The 21,623-nt window shown below is 46.0% G+C and overlaps 2 protein-coding genes across 2 annotated transcripts in view; one reads left to right on the forward strand and one right to left on the reverse strand.

Annotated features, from left to right (window-relative positions):
• The window catches only part of yipf4 (Yip1 domain family, member 4), a 48,823-nt gene extending 27,503 nt beyond the window's left edge, over window positions 1-21,320 (reverse strand). The window contains exon 1 of the mRNA XM_072264880.1: window positions 21,071-21,320. Within this exon, the coding sequence (XP_072120981.1) occupies window positions 21,071-21,146 (76 nt within the window). The 5' untranslated portion in view covers window positions 21,147-21,320. The remainder of the gene's footprint in view (window positions 1-21,070) is intronic.
• Window positions 21,321-21,435: 115 nt separating this feature from the next.
• The window catches only part of exo1 (exonuclease 1), a 43,716-nt gene continuing 43,528 nt past the window's right edge, over window positions 21,436-21,623 (forward strand). The window contains exon 1 of the mRNA XM_072267022.1: window positions 21,436-21,491. The gene's annotated coding sequence lies outside the window, so the exon portion shown is untranslated. The remainder of the gene's footprint in view (window positions 21,492-21,623) is intronic.

The raw sequence follows: 21,623 nt of genomic DNA on the forward strand, positions 1-21,623 counted from the left end.
CTTAGAATTCCCATCTTTTCTATAAATTTAAATTAATTCCCTCAATCTGCGTGTGTACCATGCACATGCATAGTTTCTTGTATAACAGTTATCAGCCAGACGAGTCACAGATGACATTTTTATGATTGTGGCAGTGGTGTCAGAGATTTGCACAGCAGAGATACAGGTCTTTGTGCCTAGGGTGTCTGTGCCAGCCGTCATGCCTAGCTATACCAATCCCACTTGCCTACATTAACTTCCTAGCTATGTCCTTCTCATTCAAGCTGAGACTTCATTATTGTTACTGTCCCTGCCTCCTCCACCGAATTCTGTCAGCTCTGTCAGAAATTCTACTGTGTGAAAAATTTACTGTTCAAATTCTCTTTGAACTTTCTCATTTCATGTTACACCTATACTCTCTTGTTTTGGAAACCTCTTACCATAGGAAACAGGTTCTGGCAATCACCCTAATGTCTCTGATATTTTATACACTTCCATCATGTCATCTCTTAGGCTCTTTTTATCTAAGAAAAACAGAGCCAGTCTATCTAGTCTCTCATGTAACTCAAGCCCCCCAATCCAGGCAGCAGAATGAGTAGAGTACCAACACAAAGCCCGTGTACAAGGGCCAGAGTTGTACAGTACCAACACAAAGCCCGTGTACAAGGGCCAGAGTCGTACAGTACCAACACAAAGCCTGTGCACAAGGGCCAGAGTCGTAGAGTACCAACACAAAGCCCGTGTACAAGGGCCAGAGTCGTAGAGTACCAACACAAAGCCTGTGTACAAGGGCCAGAGTCGTAGAGTACCAACACAAAGCCTGTGTACAAGGGCCAGAGTCGCTTGCACTTTCTGAGGGGACTGAGGTCCTTTGGAGTATGCAGCTCTCTCCTTCACATGTTCTACCAGTCTGTTGTCACCAGTACAATCTTCTATATGGTGGTGTGTTGTGGCAATGGCATCAACATGGGTGATACCAACAGGCTCAATAAACTGATTAGAAAGGCTGGGCTCTATTAGCAGAGTCAAACTGAACACACTGGAGGCTGTGGAAGAACAAAGGACCCCACGGAAAAGCCAGACAATTCTAGACAATGCTTTTTACCCTCTGCATGCCACCTTGGCTGAATAGAGGAGTACTTTTAGTAATAGACTAAGACAACTGCACTGCTCCAAAGAGCACTATACGATGTCATTCTTACCCTTGGTCATTAGGCTCTACAATGAGTCAACTTATAGCCTGGGAAGTGATGACCCCTCCTGTAAGATTGTTTGAGGTGGCTTTTTTTTTTTCTTTCTTACTTCTCTTCTAATATTTGTATATCTATGCACTTGCAATGCTACTGTGACATGTTAATTTCCTTTGGAATCAATGAAGTATCTATCATTTATTCTTTGTATATTTATTGAGATACAGCATAGAATAGGCCCTTCAGGCCCTTTGACTTCCGCCACCCAGCAACAGTCGATTTAACCCTAGCCTAATCATGAAGCAATTTACAATGACCGATTAATCTACTAAACCAGTACATCTTTTGACTGTGGGAGGAAACTGGAGGACTCGAAGAAAGCCCATGCATTCCACGGCAAGGACGTACAGACTCTTTGCAGGTCATGCCAGAATTGAACTCCGAACTCTGAACAACATGCTTGAGAAACTTTTCTGCACCTACTCTTAATCATACAGTACATTTCCCTTAGTAAAGACAGACTGCGTGCAAACATACAAGTGTAGATTAAGCAACATTTTGTACAACTGTAACATGGAAATCTGAAAACTTGTACCCAAAGCCTTGGCTGATGAAGACGTGTATGCTATACGCCTTCTTCACTATTCTATCTATTTTGCCACATTCAGGGAACCATGTACTTGTACACCCAAGTCAATGTTCAACAACACTCCCCAATAATGTGCCATTCATTGTGTATGCCCTGCCCTGATTTAACTTCCCAAAATAAGTCAAATTCCAAACCTTTGGTCACTTTCCCAGTTGATCAATATTCTGTTATAACCTAAGACAACCATCTTCACTGTCCAGAATACCATCAATGTTGGTTGTCACCTGCAGATTTACTAATCATGACATGACAAACAAATCACCAATCCCTGCAGCACACTACCGATCAAAGGCCTAATCTGAAAAATAACCATCAATTATCACCCTTTGCCTCCTATCACCAGCCAATTTTGTATCCAGTTGGCTAGTAGTTCTCACTGGACATCATCAGTGTCGAAGTCCATGTAGACAAGACCTACAGCCCTGCCTTTATCATCTCTTCAAAAAAAAAAAAAAAAAAAAATTTGTGAGACAGGATTTCCTGCACGAAAAGCCATGCTGACTATTACTAGTTATTCCAAATCATCAAATGCAAATAAATACTGCCCCTCAGAATCCCTTCCATTATCTTTTCCATTGTTGATGCAAGGCTCACAAGCCTGCAGGCATCTGGCTTAGCCCTGCTGCTTTTCTTAAATAAAGATACCACGCCAACTATCCACCAGACTTCTGTGGCTGACAAAATTACAAAAGTCTTTACCAGAGCCCTACCAGTCAGCTTCCTTGCTTCTTATAATGTACTAGAACACATCTGGCCAGATCCTTGGAACATCTATTTTTAAATGCAATTCAGGACCTCTAACACCTCCTCCTTTGTAATGTTGCTATCCTCTAAATTATCACTACTCCATTCCCTGAAAACACTAGCTTCTATGTCCTTCTCCACAGTAATTTGTGCACTCTTCTTCATTAATTCTGGCCTCTTGTTCTGTTCAGTACATCTTGCTCCCCCAAAAACTTTTACTTCAGTTGTCTAGCCTGAGCACTCAGCTGTGTATGCATTGCTATCTATCCAACTAGTGATGGCTTTGCTTCCTCATTGTTACTTCTTAAAACCCTGCCCCTAAAGATTCATGCCTCAGTGGTCTGCCTCCCCACAGAGACCTCTCAAAATATGATTAACTTCATCTGCAAGTGTACCGTCCCTCCAGTGCATGTTTTCAGTCCACAGTTAATGTCCTCCCCCCCGGCAAAAAAACAAGTGTTGCATCATGTAAATCAGTGATAATAAACCCGATTCTCAAAAACTACTATTTCCTTCAGTCAAAAACTAGCCAGATCAAAGCCATTGTTTGCAGACATTCAGAAATCTGGCACTCCTGTCACAGCTCTCGATACCCTTATAAAATTGAATCTTGACCTCACAATCTATCTCATTATGACATTGCACCCCTGACTACCTGTACTGCACTTCCTCTGTAACAATATTCAGTACTCTTATTGTTCAACCTTGCACTACAGCAATGCACTGTTGCAGTGAATTGATCTGTTTGAACATATTTGAGACAAGCTTTTCACTAATCCTTGGTACATTTGACAATAAAAACCCAATCTAGCAATTTAACAATTTGATTAAATTACATAATTTGAACTGGCGCCTAATTTCTAGCTCCATATTTGCAACACAAATTACAAAATCTGTTGTTGGCAGAATGTCAGATAGTGATGAGGCTAGTTCAGTGATGTCACAACAACAAACTTGCAACAGCAGCAAGACCAAGGAATTCAGAAAGGGAAAAACTGATGGAACACATGCTTGTTGAGGGCTCACTGGTGGAAAGGTGAGTAGCTTCAACTCCTTAAGCATCAACACTCAGGGGATCTATCTTGAGCCCAATACATTGATGCAATCATAAAAAGCTTGCAGCTGTGCTGCTTCATTAGGAGTCTGAGAAGATTTCATACGTCACCATATATTGTCACAAATTTCTACAGATGTACAGAGCAGAGCATTCTGACCAGTTGCATCACAACCTGATGTGGAGGCTCAAATGTACAGAACTGCAAGAGAATGCAAAGTTGTAGCATCAGCCAGTTCCATCTTGGGTACAAGCCTCCCCACCACTGAGGACATCTTCTGGAGGCAGTGCCCCCAAAGCAGCAGTGGTCATCATTAAAGACCCTTACCATCCAGGACATGTCTTCTTTGCATTGGGGAGGAGGTACAGGCAACTGAAGCATTTTAAGGACAGCTTCTTCCCCTCCACTATCAGATTTCTGAACAGTCCACAAATAACAGTCCTGTTATTCATTTTTCCCTCTACTGCATTATTGTAAACTATAGCAAATCTTAGTCTTGCATTGTACTGCTGCCAAAAGCAATTTTACATCATTTTTAATAAACCTGTATTATTCACATTCATTCTTCAGAATGATTCCCAATGTTCTGAAATTTAATATCCCCATCTTTTTTTTTAAAAATGTGTTATCAAACACTTTAGTTCCCATCTTTGGCCTCTTTCATTTCCTTTGCCTAATCACAGCCAACCATATGTTCTAAATAAGTTGCAAATGTATGCTTTTTACTTTCCCTGTCCTTTAAGTCAACCCTTCACACTTAAACCACTCATTTTATTAGGACTTTGTTTTTCACTGACTTGCACAATTGTGAAGTGCCTGCAGCGTTGGTTCCTGTCGTCTTTGACAATGATGTTTGCCTGTGCAGCTCAAAGAGCTGCACGGAGAAAAACCTGTCCGGGAGGAGTTTTACAGTAAAAAAGCCATTGCACTGGTGCCATACCACTCTCTCAGCCTTAAAAATATCTGTCCAATGGTCCAAAATTATCACGTCTACAGACTTCCTCGGCTGCAGTGGATAGCCATGACATCTACTGTGCCTTGTCATGCTCTTCGCTCTCCACGAAGTGTTGCAGCACCACCACCTTAGCTGTTGGATCTTCCGGTTTATCTCATCCGCCCAATCTGCTTGAACTGGCTTCGCATGCTGCGGCAGGCATATCCCTATCTCACTGGGGTTGGAGGTTCCCAGCTACCCTCACCTGGTTTAGTCCACCTGTCGAAGCAATGTACCGGGGCGTGGCCACTGTCGCATGCAAACAGTTACTTGGAGGCTTAGGTGAGAACCAAAGGTGGACAAGCTGCCCCTGGGCAGAGCATGGCAAGCCCGCCACCAGAGGTGCTACCCCTCCCTGCAGTTGTTACTCTATAAGAATACAATCTATTGAATTACCAGCAGTGTTTACTGTATTTGCAAGAGCAATTTGACATATTATTCCAAAACAGAAGTACTACACCCATTAGAATAGCAGAAAAAAGTGATGTGTATTTTCCATAGAGCTTTGCAGTTAGTTGAACTTTTGAATGTACAGTTGGCCCTCCTTATCCACCAGTACCGCATGCGCGAATTCAACCAACCGCGAACTGAGAAAACCCAGAAGTGCTCTTCCAGCACTTGCTGTTCGAGCATTACAAACTTATTTTTCTTGTCATTATTCCCTAAACAATGTAGTATAACAACTATTTTACATAACATTTACATTGTATTAAGTATTATAAGTAATCTAGAGATGATTTAAAGTATACGGGAGGATGTGCGTAGGTTATCGTGGATCTGGATCGAAAAAAAAAATGGGAGTTCTCTTACTAAGTAAGTTGGAACAGGTACATCTGGTATTATTTAGTGTCAGCTAGTCAAACGTTTGTCTTAGTATATAGTATATATTTTACCTTTCTATGCATATAAAATACTTAAGAAATGTATGTTTCAGCGCTGGGCTCGGGAACAGAAGTTCCCGAGTTCGATCTAGTGACAGATCGTTCCCGAGTGCACTGTCCATCCCTGCCGGGTTGATGTGGAGGTTCAAAAACCCAAAATCCCAAAACCCAATAATTAAACCACTGCGTTGCTTAGTAATAATTGTAGCTTTAATCGGGCAGGGCCTTTCTAGTTTTATCCTTTAAAATTGTTCCGGCCGTTGACCAACTGCAGCCTAATGCTTTTTCAATGACCGATGGTGTTTCACCTCTTTCTGATTGCTTTATTATTTCCACTATATTTTAAACCGCAATTGTGACTATTTTCGTGAACAGAAACACTGCGGATTCAGAGCTCTGCCGCCGGGTCCAGGTCCACTGCATTGAGACAGGTTGAATAAGGAACTCGAGCATCCGCGTTTTTTGGTATCCGCGAGGGGTCCCAGAACCAATCCCTCGCGGATAAGGAGGGCCGACTGAAGTCATATTCATAACATAATGAAAGCTGGGACTGGTAATGGGGATAAGCTGAAGGCAGTTATAGCCGGGGTTGGTCATAGGGACAAACTCCCACTACCTATTAAATGCTCCTAATGGTGTGCGCCTCAAACAGCCTCTGACAACTAAGTCCAGCTCCTGGCCTTCAAGTGGCTTAGCTACTAAACCCAGTAAAACTGTTTCTACTGACAAAAGGAGACACAAAGGAGGCTTACTGGTGCCTTAAAACTATTTGCTTCAGGCAGAGGGGGCTCATCAGCAGTGGTTGGCAGCTCATCCAGAAGGAAAACTCTGATCTCAAACCCCTGCTGCCTTGCGCTTTACCTACTCATGGGGGAGGGTTCAGGTGTAAACCCCAAGGCAAAAATCCGGAGCTGCAGTCCCTAAGGCAGTCCTACATTGTGTTCAATGCTACTTGGCAACTCCTGCAACATTGCTGGTACTAAACTGTATGGGTCTCTACTGTTCCTTTGAGTTTATCAGATGTGTGGAGAGGGGAAGCTTACTGCCTGGGCACCAGCTTGCTCTCCATATTATACTGCCCAAACCTGCACATCTAGACAGCTGGGACACAATATCCACAGTCAACCCTGACCAACTGAGGCCTCAGACTCATACAATAAAGACAGCACCTCTGAAAGAGCAACGTGATAACAATCATTCTTTCAATATTGTGCAATGAAGAGTAAACAAAGTTCAACATTCAAAGTAATTTTCAGTATCAGAGTACATACTTGTCACTGCATAGAACCCTGAGATTCATTTTCCTGCAAATATACTCAGTAAATCTATAGAATGGTAACTATAACAGGATCAATGAAAGATCAACCAGAGTACAGAAGACAACAACTCCGCAAATGCAAATATAAATAAATAGCAATAAACAACAAGAACATGAAATAACAAGGTGAAGAGTCCGTAAAGTGAGATTATTGATCGTAGGAACATCTCAGTGAATGGGCAAGTGAGTGTGGTTGAGGGGTCGTAACTGTTCTTAAACCTAGTGGTGCGAGTCCTGACGCACTTCTACCTTCTATCTGATGCCAGCCGCAAGAAAAGAGCATGGCCAGGGTGTTGGGCATCTCTGATGATGGATGCTGCTTTTCTATAACAGCATTTCATGTTGATATGCTCAGTGGTTGGGAGGGCTTTACCTGTGATGTACTGGGCTGAATCCACTATATTTTGTAGGATTCTCTTTTCAAAGGCATTGGTGTTTCCTTAACAGGCCATGCTGCAGCCAGTCAACACGCATCTATAAAAACTTGTCAAAGTTCTTGATGTCATGCATATTCTCCGTAGACTCCTAAGGAAGTAGAAGCGCTGCCGTGCTTTCTTTACATGCTAGGTCCAGGACAGATCCTCTTAAATAGTAACATCCAGGAACTTAAAGTTGCTGATCCTTTCCACTTCGGATCTTTCCATGATTAATGGCTCATGTACCTCTGGTTTCCCTCTCCTGAAGTCTACAATCAGTTCCATGGTCTTGCTGACCTAGAGTGAAAAGTTGCTAGTATGACGCCACTCAGCCAATTTTTCAGTCTCCCTTCTGCGTGATGATTCATCACCACCTTTGATACAGCCCACAACAGTGTCATCAGCAAACCTGAATATGGTATTGGAGCTACGTTTAGCCACACAGTCATAGGTATAAATCAAGTAGAGCAGGAGGCCAAGCAGACAACCCTGTGCTGATGGAGATTGTGAAGGAGATGTTTTTGCCAATCCACTTGGGTTGGGGTTTACAAGTGAGGAAATCCAGGATCCAATTGCAAAAGGGGGTATTGAGGCCCAGATCTCGGAGTTTATTCCCTCAGGTTTGAAGGTAACTTGTGCAGAATCAGAATTGTTATGGGAGGATGCTACTTAAGTACAGGCGGCCCCCGTTTTCTGAACGTTCTGTTTACCACACCTCGCTGTTACGAAAGACCTACATTAGTTACCTGCTTTGCTAACAGGTGTTTTCACTGTTACGAAAAATGGCAGCACGTGAAAAAAGACAGCATGCGAAAAAAGGCAGCACGTGCCTGAACAGACGAGCTCCTCCCCCAGAACTGCATTCTAGCCAGCATTGCTTAAACATGTGCTTTATCTCGATTTATTTTGTGCATCCATTAGCAAGATGAGTTCTAAGGTATCAGAAAAGCCTAAAAGAGCTCGTAAGGGTGTTACACTTAGCATAAAACTAGACATAATTAAGCGTTTCGATCCTGGTGAACGAAGTAAGGACATTGCCCGTGCGGTGAACTTGCCTGAGTCCACTATTTGCACTATTTATATGCGGAGATAAAGAATTTTGAAAGCTGCCAATGTTACTGTTGGTTCTGCTCATAGCAAAGTGGTCTCTCTTCGTCGGCACCCAATAATGGATAAAATAGAAAGTCTATTGCTTGAGTGCATTGATGGGTGTACAAAACGTGGTGTTCCGTTAAGTTTTCTCATACTTAAGGAGAAATCAGTCAGTCTTTTTAATAAGCTGAAACAGAAAGCACTGGACGACGGTGATGAAAGTGTTGCGAAAGTGGAATTTAGAGGTAGTCATGGGTGGCTTGATCAGTTTCTGAGGCGAGGGCAGCTTCATAGTTTAAACAGTGGTCCCCAACCTCCGGGCCGCGGACCGATACATTGCCGTGAAGAATGCAACGGTGCAGCGGTAGTCAGAACGCACCCAGCACATCTTTAAGAAAAAAGCCGAAATAAACAAGCTAATTAATTAGGTGCCGCCCGGCACGTAAATGTCAGCCCAGATCAGAGGCGATTGCCGATTGCGTCAGGTGGTTATTCGTATAAGCAAGTGTTTAACTGTGACGAAACTGCAATTTATTGGAGTCTTCCCGATTCCGGTAACTGAAACTACACTGTACATACATTATTTCTACTTTATATAGGCTGTGTATTTTTGTGTGTTACTTGGTATGATTTGGCAGCTTCATAGCTTAAAGGTTACTGGAGAGAGTGTTTCTGCCGAGAGCGATTCTGCGAGATTTTCACTGCCCGAGCCAGTGCTGCAGAAAAGTATTTCTACTTTATATAGGCTGTGTATTTATATCATTCCTGCTTTTAATATATGTTATTGCTATTTTAGGTTTTGTGTTATTTGGCATGATTTTGCAGGTTATTTTTTGGGTCTGGGAAGCTCAAATATTTTTCCCATATTAGTAAATGGTAATTGATTATTCATTTTACGACATTCCGGTTTACGAACTGTTTCATGGGAATGCTCTACATTCGGATAGCGGGGAAAACCTGCACCATCCATTTCTTCATGACAAACAACAGGAATTCTGCAGATGCTGGAAATTCAAGCAACACACATCAAAGTTGCTGGTGAACGCAGCAGGCCAAGCAGCATATGTAGGAAGAGGTGCAGTCGACGTTTCAGGCGGAGACCCTTCGTCAGGACTAACTGAAGGAGGAGTGAGGAAGGGATTTGAAAGTTGGAGGGGGAGGGGGAGATCCAAAATGATAGGAGAAGACAGGAGGGGGAGGGATAGAGCCACGAGCTGGACAGGTGATAGGCAAAAGGGGACACGAGAGGATCATGGGATAGGAGGTCCGGGAAGAAAGACCGGGGGGGGGGGGGGGGGGGACCCAGAGGATGGGTAAGAGGTATATTCAGAAGGACAGAGGAAGAAAAAGGAGAGTGAGAGAAAGAAAGTGTGCATAAAAATAAGTAACAGATGGGGTACGAGGGGGAGGTGGGACCTTAGCAGAAGTTAGAGAAGTCGATGTTCATGCCATCAGGTTGGAGGCTACCCACACGGAATATAAGGTGTTGTTCCTCCAACCTGAGTGTGGCTTCATCTTTACAGTAGAGGAGGCCGTGGATAGACATGTCAGAATGGGAATGGGACGTAGAATTAAAATGTGTGGCCACTGGGAGATCCTGCTTTCTCTGGCAGACAGAGCGTAGATGTTCAGCAAAGCGGTCTCCCAGTCTGTGTCGGGTCTCGCCAATATATAAAAGGCCACATCCGGAGCACCGGATGCAGTATATCACCCCAGTCGACTCACAGGTGAAGTGTTGCCTCACCTGCAAGGACTGTTTGGGGCCCTGAATGGTGGTAAGGGAGGAAGTGTAAGGGCATGTGTAGCACTTGTTCCGCTTACACGGATAAGTGCCAGGAGGGAGATCAGTGGGGAGGGATGGGGGGAACGAATGGACAAGGGAGTTGTGTAGGGAGCGATCCCTGCAGAATGCAGAGGGGGGGGGGAGGAGGGAAAGATGTGCTTAGTGGTGGGATCCCGTTGGAGGTGGCGGAAGTTACGGAGAATAATACGTTGGACCCGGAGGCTGGTGGGGTGGTAGGTGAGGACCAGGGGAACCCTATTCCTAGTGGGGTGGCGGGAGGATGGAGTGACAGCAGATGTACGTGAAATGGGGGAGATGCGTTTAAGAGCAGAGTTGATAGTGGAGGAAGGGAAGCCCCTTTCTTTAAAAAAGGAAGACATCTCCCTCGTCCTAGAATGAAAAGCCTCATCCTGAGAGCAGATGCGGCGGAGACGGAGGAATTGCGAGAAGGGGATGGCGTTTCTGTAAGAGACAGGGTGAGAAGAGGAATAGTCCAGATAGCTGTGAGAGTCAGTAGGCTTATAGTAGACATCAGTGGATAAGCTGTCTCCAGAGACAGAGACAGAAAGATCTAGAAAGGGGAGGGAGGTGTCGGAAATGGACCAGGTAAACTTGAGGGCAGGGTGAAAGTTGGAGGCAAAGTTAATAAAGTCAACGAGTTCTGCATGCGTGCAGGAAGCAGCGCCAATGCAGTCGTCGATGTAGCGACGGAAAAGTGGGGGACAGATACCAGAATAGGCATGGAACATAGATTGTTCCACAAACCCAACAAAAAGGCAGGCATAGCTAGGACCCATACGGGTGCCCATAGCTACACCTTTAGTTTGGAGGAAGTGGGAGGAGCCAAAGGAGAAATTATTAAGAGTAAGGACTAATTCCGCTAGACGGAGCAGAGTGGTGGTAGAGGGGAACTGATTAGGTCTGGAATCCAAAAAGAAGCGTAGAGCTTTGAGACCTTCCTGTTGGGGGATGGAAGTATATAAGGACTGGACATCCATGTTGAAAATAAAGCGGTGGGGGCCAGGGAACTTAAAATCATTGAAAAGTTTAAGAGCGTGAGAAATGTCACGAACATAGGTCGGAAGGGATTGAACAAGGGGTGATAAAACAGTGTCGAGGTATGCAGAAATGAGTTCGGTGGGGCAGGAGCAAGCTAAGACAATAGGTCGGCCAGGACAGGCAGGTTTGTGGATCTTGGGTAGGAGGTAGAAACGGGAAGTGCGGGGTGTGGGAACTATAAGGTTGGTAGCAGTGGATGGGAGATCCCCTGAGCGGATAAAGCCGGTGATGGTGTGGGAGACAATGGCCTGGTGCTCCTTAGTGGGGTCACGATCGAGGGGTAAATAAGAGGAGGTATCCGCGAGTTGTCGCTGTGCCTCGGCAAGGTAGAGGTCAGTACGCCAGACTACAACAGCACCCCCCTTATCGCCGGGTTTAATAATAAGGTTAGGATTAGTGCGGAGGGAGTGGGGAGCAGAGCGTTCCGAAGGAGTGAGGTTGGAATGGGGACAAGGTGCGGTAAAGTCGAGACGGTTGATGTCCCGTCGGCAGTTAGTGATAAAGAGATCCAGAGCAGGCAGAAGACCAGAGCGGGGTGTCCATGAAGAAGAGGAGGGTTGAAGACAGGAGAAGGGGTCATCGGTGGGGGTGGAAGAGTCCTTGCCGAAGAAGTAGGCTCGGAGACGGAGACGGCGGAAGAAAAGTTCCGCATCGTGGCGAACACGGAACTCGCTGAGGTGTGGGCGAAGGGGGACAAAGGTGAGGCCCTTACTGAGAACAGAGCGTTCTGCCTCCAACAGTTGAAGGTCGGAGGGGATGGTAAAGACCCGGCACGGATGAGAGCTGGGATCAGAGGGGAAAGGGGGGGAGGCTGGGGGTGTCAATGGAGAGAGGAGGGTTGGGGTGAGAGGAAGATGGAGCCTCTGAGGGCCCAGGAGTTGACGGTGGGATCTGAGGAGGACGGGGCTGCGGAGTGGTGGTGGGGGAAGGGGAGACGGGAGTCACAACAGCAGCACATAAAGACCCGGCCTGGAGTTCAAGGCTGGCGTCGCAGTTGGTGGTTGCGCAATCGCTGTGAAGGTGTCCATGGTTGTTGCTGGAGTCCGGGTTTTGAATATGTCCTGAGGTGTTGGAGCCGCCAAGATCAATGGCAGGAGCCGCAATCTGAAGTTCGTGCCTGCTAGTGTCGGGGTCGGCAGGCTCTGGAGTCCATAGATGTCGGATCTTGCGATCTTTGCCTAACATGACAAAGTCAAAAAAATGGCGATTGCAGGCGTGAATCCGACGGAGGATGAAATAACCGGTAGGACCATTACAGACGGCGAAGAAAGTGTCCCGAAGGTGTGGAAGGGTCTGGGATAGGGACACCAAGTACCTCCTCATGGCGGAGAGAGTCGCCTTCAAAGCTTGACGGGAGAAGTGGCGAGAGGCAGAGTCAATAAAATGTGAGTACCTGGGATTCTCAGAAGGTCCAAATTGAGAGGCTTGGAAACATAGAAAATAGGTGCAGGAGTAGGCCATTCGGCCCTTCGAGCCTGCATCACCATTTATTATGATCATGGCTGATCATCCAACTCAGAACACCGCCCCAGCCTTCCCTCCATACCCCCTGATCCCCGTAGCCACAAGGGCCATATCTAACTCCCTCTTAAATATAGCCAATGTACTGGCCTCAACTGCTTCCTGTGGCAGAGAATTCCACAGATTCACCACTCTCTGAGTGAAGAAGTTTTTCCTAATCTCGGTCCTAAAAGGCTTCCCCTTTATCCTCAAACTGTGACCCCTTGTTCTGGACTTCCCCAACATCGGGAACAATCTTCCTGCATCTAGCCTGTCCAATCCCTTTAGGATTTTATATGTTTCAATCAGATCCCCCCTCAATCTTCTAAATTCCAACGAGTACAAGCCCAGTTCATCCAGTCCTTCTTCATATGAAAGTCCTGCCATCCCAGGAATCAATCTGGTGAACCTTCTTTGTACTCCCTCTATCGCAAGGATGTCTTTCCTCAGATTAGGGGACCAAAACTGCACACAATACTCCAGGTGTGGTCTCACCAAGGCCTTGTACAACTGCAGTAGTACCTCCCTGCTCCTGTACTCAAATCCTCTCGCTATAAATGCCAGCATACCATTCGCCTTTTTCACCGCCTGCTGTACTTGCATGCCCACTTTCAATGACTGGTGTATAATGACACCCAGGTCTCGTTGCACCTCCCCTTTTCCTAATCAGCCACCATTTAGATAATAATCTGTTTTCCTATTTTTGCTACCAAAGTGGATAACTTCACATTTATCCACATTAAATTGCATCTGCCATGAATTTGCCCACTCACCCAACCTATCCAAGTCACCCTGCATCCTCTTAGCATCCTCCTCACAGCTAACACTGCCACCCAGCTTCATGTCATCCGCAAACTTGGGAGATGCTGCATTTAATTCCCTCATCCAAGTCATTAATATATATTGTAAACAACTGGGGTCCCAGCACTGAGCCTTGCGGTACCCCACTAGTCACCGCCTGCCATTCTGAAGAGGTCCCGTTTATTCCCACTCTTTGCTTCCTGTCTGCTAACCAATTCTCCATCCACATCAATACCTTACCCCCAATACCATGTGCTTTAAGTTTGCACACTAATCTCCTGTGTGGGGCCTTGTCAAAAGCCTTTTGAAAATCCAAATATACCACATCCACTGGTTCTCCCCTATCCACTCTACTAGTTATATCCTCAAAAAATTCAATGAGATTCGTCAGACAAGATTTTCCCTTCACAAATCCATGCTGACTTTGTCCGATGATTTCACCGCTTTCCAAATGTGCTGTTATCACATCTTTGATAACTGACTCCAGCAGTTTCCCCACCACCGACATTAGGCTAACCGGTCTATAATTCCCCGGTTTCTCTCTCTCCCTCCTTTTTTAAAAAGTGGGGTTACATTAGCCACCCTCCAATCCTCAGGAACTAGTCCAGAATCTAACGAGTTTTGAAAAATTATCACTAATGCATCCACTATTTCTTGGGCTACTTCCTTAAGCACTCCAGGATGCAGACCATCTGGCCCTGGGGATTTATCTGCCTTCAATTTACCTAACACCACTTCCCTAACTAACAAGTATTTTGCTCAGTTCCTCCATCTCACTGGACCCTCTGTCCCCTACTATTTCTGGAAGATTATTTATGTCCTCCTTAGTGAAGACAGAACCAAAGTAATTATTCAATTGGTCTGCCATGTCCTTGCTCCCCATAATCAATTCACCTGTTTCTGTCTGTAGGGGACCTACATTTGTCTTTACCAGTCTTTTCCTTTTTACATACCTATAAAAGCTTTTACAGTCAGTTTTTATGTTCCCTGCCAGTTTTCTCTCATAATCTTTTTTCCCCTTCCTAATTAAGCCCTTTGTCCTCCTCTGCTGAACTCTGAATTTCTCCCAGTCCTCAGGTGAGCCACTTTCTCTGGCTAATTTGTATGCTGCTTCTTTGGAATTGATACTATCCCTAATTTCTCTTGTCAGCCACGGGTGCACTACTTTCCTTGATTTATTCTTTTGCCAAACTGGAATGAACAATTGTTGTAGTTCATCCACGCAACCTTTAAATGCTTGCCATTGCATATCCACCGTCAATCCTTTAAGTGTCATTTGCCAGTCTATCTCAGCTAATTCACGTCTCATACCTTCAAAGTTACCCCTCTTTAAGTTCAGAACCTTTGTTTCTGAATTAACTATGTCACTCTCCATCTTAATGAAGAATTCCACCATATTATGGTAACTCTTACCCAAAGGGCCTCTCACGACAAGATTGCTAATTAACCCTTCTTCATTGCTCAAAACCCAGTCCAGAATAGCCTGCTGTCTAGTCGGTTCCTCGACATGTTGGTTCAAAAAACCATCCCGCATACATTCCAAGGAATCCTCTTCCTCAGCACCTTTACCAATTTGGTTCACCCAATCTACATGTAGATAGAAGTCACCCATTATAACTGCTGTTCCTTTATTGCACACATTTCTAATTTCCTGTTTAATACCATCTCCGACCTCACTACTACTGTTAGGTGGCCTGTACACAACTCCCACCAGCGTCTTCTGCCCCTTAGTGTTACGCAGCTCTACCCATATCGATTCCACATCTTCCCGGCTTATGTCCTTCCTTTCTATTGCGTTAGTCTCTTCTTTAACCAGCAACGCCACCCCACCTCCCCTCCCTTCATGCCTATCCCTCCTGAATATTGAATATCCCTGAATGTTGAGCTCCCATCCTTGGTCACCCTGGAGCCATGTCTCTGTGATCCCAACTATATCATAATCATTAATAACAATCTGCACTTTCAATTCATCCACCTTATTACAAATGCTCCTTGCATTGGCACACAAAGCCTTCAGGCGCTCTTTTACAACTCTCTTAGCCCTTATACAATTATGTTGAAAAGTGGCCCATTTTAATGCTTGCCCTGGATTTGTCGGCCTGCCACTTTTACTCTTCTCCTTAGTACTTTTTGCTTCTACCCTCACTTTACACCCCCCTGTCTCCCTGCACTGGTTCCCATCCCCCTGTTGTGAACTAACCTCCTCACGCCTAGCCTCTTTAATTTGATTCCCACCCCCCCAACCATTCTAGTTTAAAGTCACCTCAGTAGCCCTCGCTAATCTCCCTGCCAGGATATTGCTCCCCCTAGGATTCAAGTGTAACCCGTCCTTTTTGTACAGGTCACGCCTGCGCCAAAAGAGGTCCCAATGATCCAAAAACTTGAATCCCTGCCCCCTGCTCCAATCCCTCAGCCACGCATTTATCCTCCACCTCATCGCATTCTTACTCTCACTGTCGTGTGGCACAGGCAGTAATCCCGACATTACTACCTTTGCGGTCCTTTTTCTCACGAATCCTAAAGCCAACTGGAGTAAGTTGGCGACGGAGGCACGTTCCAAGAAAGGATATATGGCTGTGATAGCGAGTCTGAGTCAAAGTGTGGTCGAAAAGTTGAAGAGCCGAAGAAATTACAGATGGGGAGCAGTGAGAGATGGTTTCACTGAACTCCCGTCGAAGAGAGGATCTAAACTTCTTCGGTGTAGGCATCACCGGAAGAGGCTTCACAGTAGTGAATTTAAACGCAAACAACAAGAATTCTGCAGATGCTGGAAATTCAAGCAACACACACCAAAGTTGCTGGTGAACGCAGCAGGCCAAGCAGCATATGTAGGAAGAGGTGCAGTCGATGTTTCAGGCCGAGACCCTTCGTCAGGACTAACTGAAGGAAGAGTGAGTAAGGGATTTGAAAGTTGGAGGGGGAGGGGGAGATCCAAAATGATAGAAGACAGGAGGGGGAGGGATAGAGCCAAGAGCTGGACAGGTGATAGGCAAAAGGGGATACGAGAGGATCATGGGACAGGAGGTCCGGGAAGAAAGACCGGGGGGGGGGGGGACCCAGAGGATGGGCAAGAGGTATATTCAGAGGGACAGAGGAAGAAAAAGGAGAGTGAGAGAAAGAATGTGTGCATAAAAATAAGTAACAGATGGGGTACGAGGGGGAGGTGGGGCCTTAGCGGAAGTTAGAGAAGTCGATGTTCATGCCATCAGGTTGGAGGCTACCCACACGGAATATAAGGTGTTGTTCCTCCAACCTGAGTGTGGCTTCATCTTTACAGAAGAGGAGGCCGTGGATAGACATGTCAGAATGGGAATGGGATGTGGAATTAAAATGTGTGGCCACTGGGAGATCCTGCTTTCTCTGACGGACAGAGCGTAGATGTTCAGCAAAGCGGTCTCCCAGTCTGCATCGGATCTCGCCAATATATAAAAGGCCACATCGGGAGCACTGGACGCAGTATATCACCATAGTCGACTCACAGGTGAAGTGTTCCCTCACCTGCACGGACTGTTTGGGGCCCTGAATGGTGGTAAGGGAGGCAGTGTAAGGGCATGTGTAGCACTTGTTCCGCTTACACGGATAAGTGCCAGGAGGGAGATCAGTGGGGAGGGATGGGGGGGACGAATGGACAAGGGAGTTGTGTAGGGAGCGATCCCTGCGGAATGCAGAGAGAAGGGGGGGGGGGCGGGAAAGATGTGCTTAGTAGTGGGATCCCGTTGGAGGTGGCGGAAGTTACGGAGAATAATATGTTGGACCCGGAGGCTGGTGGGGTGGTAGGTGAGGTCCAGGGGAACCCTATTCCTAGTGGGGTGGCAGAAGGATGGAGTGACAGCAGATGTACGTGAAATGGGGGAGATGCGTTTAAGGGCAGAGTTGATAGTGGAGGAAGGGAAGCCCCTTTCTTTAAAAAAGGAAGACATCTCCCTCATCCTAGAATGAAAAGCCTCATCTTGAGAGCAGATGCGGCGGAGACGGAGGAATTGCGAGAAGGGGATGGCGTTTTTGCAAGAGACAGGGTGAGAAGAGGAATAGTCCAGATAACTGTGAGAGTCAGTAGGCTTATAGTAGACATCAGTGGATAAGCTGTCTCCAGAGACAGAGACAGAAAGATCTAGAAAGGGGAGGGAGGTGTCGGAAATGGACCAGGTAAACTTGAGGGCAGGGTGAAAGTTGGAGGCAAAGTTAATAAAGTCAACGAGTTCTGCATGTGTGCAGGAAGCAGCGCCAATGCAGTCGTCGATGTAGCGAAGGAAAAGTGGGGGACAGATACCAGAATAGGCACGGAACATAGATTGTTCCACAAACCCAAAAAAAAGGCAGGCATAGCTAGGACCCATACGGGTGCCCATAGCTAGTTTGGAGGAAGTGGGAGGTGCCAAAGGAGAAATTATTAAGAGTAAGGACTAATTCCGCTAGACGGAGCAGAGTGGTGGTAGAGGGGAACTGATTAGGTCTGGAATCCAAAAAGAAGCGTAGAGCTTTGAGACCTTCCTGATGGGGGATGGAAGTATATAAGGACTGGACATCCATGGTGAAAATAAAGCAGTGGGGGCCAGGGAACTTAAAATCATTGAAAAGTTTAAGAGCGTGAGAAGTGTCACAAACATAGGTCGGAAGGGATTGAACAAGGGGTGATAAAACAGTGTCGAGGTATGCAGAAATGAGTTCGGTGGGGCAGGAGCAAGCTGAGACAATAGGTCGGCCAGGACAGGCAGGTTTGTGGATCTTGGGTAGGAGGTAGAAACGGGAAGTGCGGGGTGTGGGAACTATAAGGTTGGTAGCAGTGGATGGGAGTGGATCTTTCCCTCCCCCCCTCTCTCTGCATTCCGCAGGGATCGCTCCCTACACAACTCCCTTGTCCATTCGTCCCCCCCATCCCTCCCCACTGATCTCCCTCCTGGCACTCATCCGTGTAAGCGGAACAAGTGCTACACATGCCCTTACACTTCCTCCCTTACCACCATTCAGGGCCCCAAACAGTCCTTGCAGGTGAGGCAACACTTCACCTGTGAGTCAACTGGGGTGATATATTGCATCCGGTGCTCCGGATGTGGCCTTTTATATATTGGCGAGACCCGACGCAGACTGGGAGACCGCTTTGCTGAACATCTACGCTCTGTCCGCCAGAGAAAGCAGGATCTCCCAGTGGCCACACATTTTAATTCCACATCCCATTCCCATTCTGACATGTCTATCCACGGCCTCCTCTACTGTAAAGATGAAGCCACACTCAGGTTGGAGGAACAACACCTTATATTCCGTGTGGGTAGCCTCCAACCTGATGGCATGAACATCGACTTCTCTAACTTCCGCTAAGGCCCCACCTCCCCCTCGTACCCCATCTGTTACTTATTTTTATGCACACTTTCTTTCTCTCACTCTCCTTTTTCTCCCTCTGTCCCTCCGAATATACCTCTTGCCCATCTTCTGGGTCCCCCCCCCCCCCGGCCTTTCTTCCCGGACCTCCTGTCCCATGACCCTCTAGTATCCCCTTTTGCCTATCACCTGTCCAGCTCTTGGCTCTATCCCTCCCCCTCCTGTCTTCTCCTATCATTTTGGATCTCCCCCTTCCCCTCCAACTTTCAAATCCCTTACTCACTCTTCCTTCAGTTAGTCCTGACGAAGGGTCTCGGCCTGAAACGTCGACTGCACCTCTTCCTACATATGCTGCTTGGCCTGCTGCGTTCACCAGCAACTTTGATGTGTGTTGCATTTCTTAATGAATACAGCAGCAATCCAGCTGGCTTCTCTACCCTGAGCTAAGTCATGACTTTCTATTCAGATACTTTCCCACCTTTCTGCTGAATGCTATAATTGAATCTGCTTTCCTTAATAAATACCCTGGGTAGTTTACACCAGACTTTTATCATTCACAGCATCAAAAGAATTGTCTCCATGTCACTTTTAGTTCCTCAGCCCATCATCTTCAGATTTTTACCCCCAGTTATGATCCCACCAATGATGGGAACAGTTCCCTGTTATTTTGTCTATCTTCGTGATTTTTAAATACATTCTTGCAACTTTTCTGGTTTCAGGGAGAACAATCTCATTTTCTCCAGTATATACACATCACTGAAGCCCCCCTCCCTAAAAGTAATCAGATTCAGGGACAACAGTCCCAGTTTCTCCAGTATATCCACACAAATTAAGCCCCCACCCTGAAGATCATTTCAGTATCTGCACATCTGCACCTTCTCCAAAGCCTTTGTCTTTCCTGAAAGGAACAGTACACATTCTCCTATTATATAGTCAAACCAGTATATCATAGAAGTTCATTCTGACTGCCCTAATCATATACTACATACTTTTATTTATAAAGGCCAGGATCTCATATGCTTCAATTTAAAGCAAAACTTCCTCAACCTGCTGTGAGCTCTAATCTAAACTTTCCATCAATCTCCCTATTCTTCTATCCTTTATTTAAAACTGTAAACTGATATTGTAAATACGAGGAAATCATATTGTATCATTTTTCATTACTGAAATATAAAACACATTTGGTCATAGTAAACTTAATCTGTCACCAATCCTCCCTTTCCACCACTTTCAATCTCTTTTAAGTCTGTCATCTTTCTCACAGCACATGACACCCCCAAGTTTTATAGCACCTGCAAATTTGGGGGTTCAGGAGATAATTTCCAAGTCCAAATCACAGGTACATTATAAAAAGCAGCAACCCTAGCACTGATCTCTAAGAAACTTCTCTATGCTCTCCCCTCCCATCTGAAAAAGCAAACATTTTATTGCAACTGCCAATATTATCATTTTTCATCGCATAGACTCCAATCTTAATTACAGGTCTATTGCATGAAACCTTGTCAAATGCATTACTCATTGTCAAATTAACATCATGGACTCTTCTATCCAAGGGAAGAGATGGCACCACAATTTAACCCCTGGTTGGAAAGCCAGCAACTCTGCTAGCAAACAAGAACCCCTGCAGATGCTGGAAATCCAAAGCAACACGCACACAAAATGCTGGAAGAACTCAGCAGGTCCGGCAGCATCAATGGAACTGAACACATAGTCGACATTTCAGGCAGAGACCGTTCTTCAGGACACAGATCTTAGCCCAAAACGTCGACTGTTCATTTTCATGGATGCTGCCTGACCTGAATTCCTCTAGCATTTTATTTATGTATGTAACTGATAGCATCTCATTCCTAACATACTGTGTTGGAGTACTTACGTATACCATCAACCAATAGTCTCTGAAACATACTACCTTCTGCTTCAGTGACTAGTATGCTTCCTAACGAGCACAGCTGAGATTTGCGAGTTAATTATTAGGGCATATAAGAGCAGGTACAGAGAGAATCCATAATATTCCACGGGAAATGGGCTTGGAACATCTTAGCTCAGAGGCCATGGATCCACAGTATTTACCTTCCCCTCTCCACAAGTGTTGTCTGATGTGTTATTCCACCATTTTTGAGTTTATTTTCAAGGCCCAGACTTTGGCGATGTTGGAACGATTAAACAACAAAACTAGCAGCTGAGAAACCATCTCACCCTCCTGGCCCGGGCATGGATCGAGCTCAATCAGCCGTCCCCCGCACTGTCATCTCGCCCAAGTACCCAAAACAACATCTCAAACTTTACGGCCTACCTTCACCGTCGGCCGAAGAGACGAAGGTGAAATCCCCGTTGTTGGCAGCGAAGTGCTGCCGCTGCAGGCCGCTCATGGCGCCGGCTCGGCTTGAGCGCTGCTGACTGCGAGGGCCGGGACTCCGGAGTGGCGCGAGCACCCGCCGTTCACCGCCTCCCCCCCACTCGATGCCCGTGCACCCACCGACTCCGCCAACGTCACTCAACTGCCCAGCGCTCCCGACCCGCCGTCATTGCCGGGGCCACTAAGCACGCCGGGAAAAGTACAAACCCCGCCCCCAACGGGGGGGGAAAAAAAGGAGCCAGAGAGCATTCTGGTTGGGCGCTGCCTTGGCCTATCGGAATCGACCTTCATCAAATTTGACTCCCCCAAATTTGGCGGTAAATGGTGATGGCTTTTTAAATGTCTGCCTGGCTTTCAGGTGAGTTTTTCATATCAAAAAATTACCCTTCTCGCCCCGGGCTGCTAGAGAGTGGAATAAATGCCTAAGAGACTAGGGCTAGGCGTAGAAATGAGGCTGGGTAAAATATTTGCTGTCAGTTTAAACTGCTAA

The sequence above is a fragment of the Mobula birostris genome, chromosome 8, assembly GCF_030028105.1.
Source record: "Mobula birostris isolate sMobBir1 chromosome 8, sMobBir1.hap1, whole genome shotgun sequence".
NCBI classification, from domain to species: Eukaryota; Metazoa; Chordata; class Chondrichthyes; order Myliobatiformes; family Myliobatidae; genus Mobula; species Mobula birostris.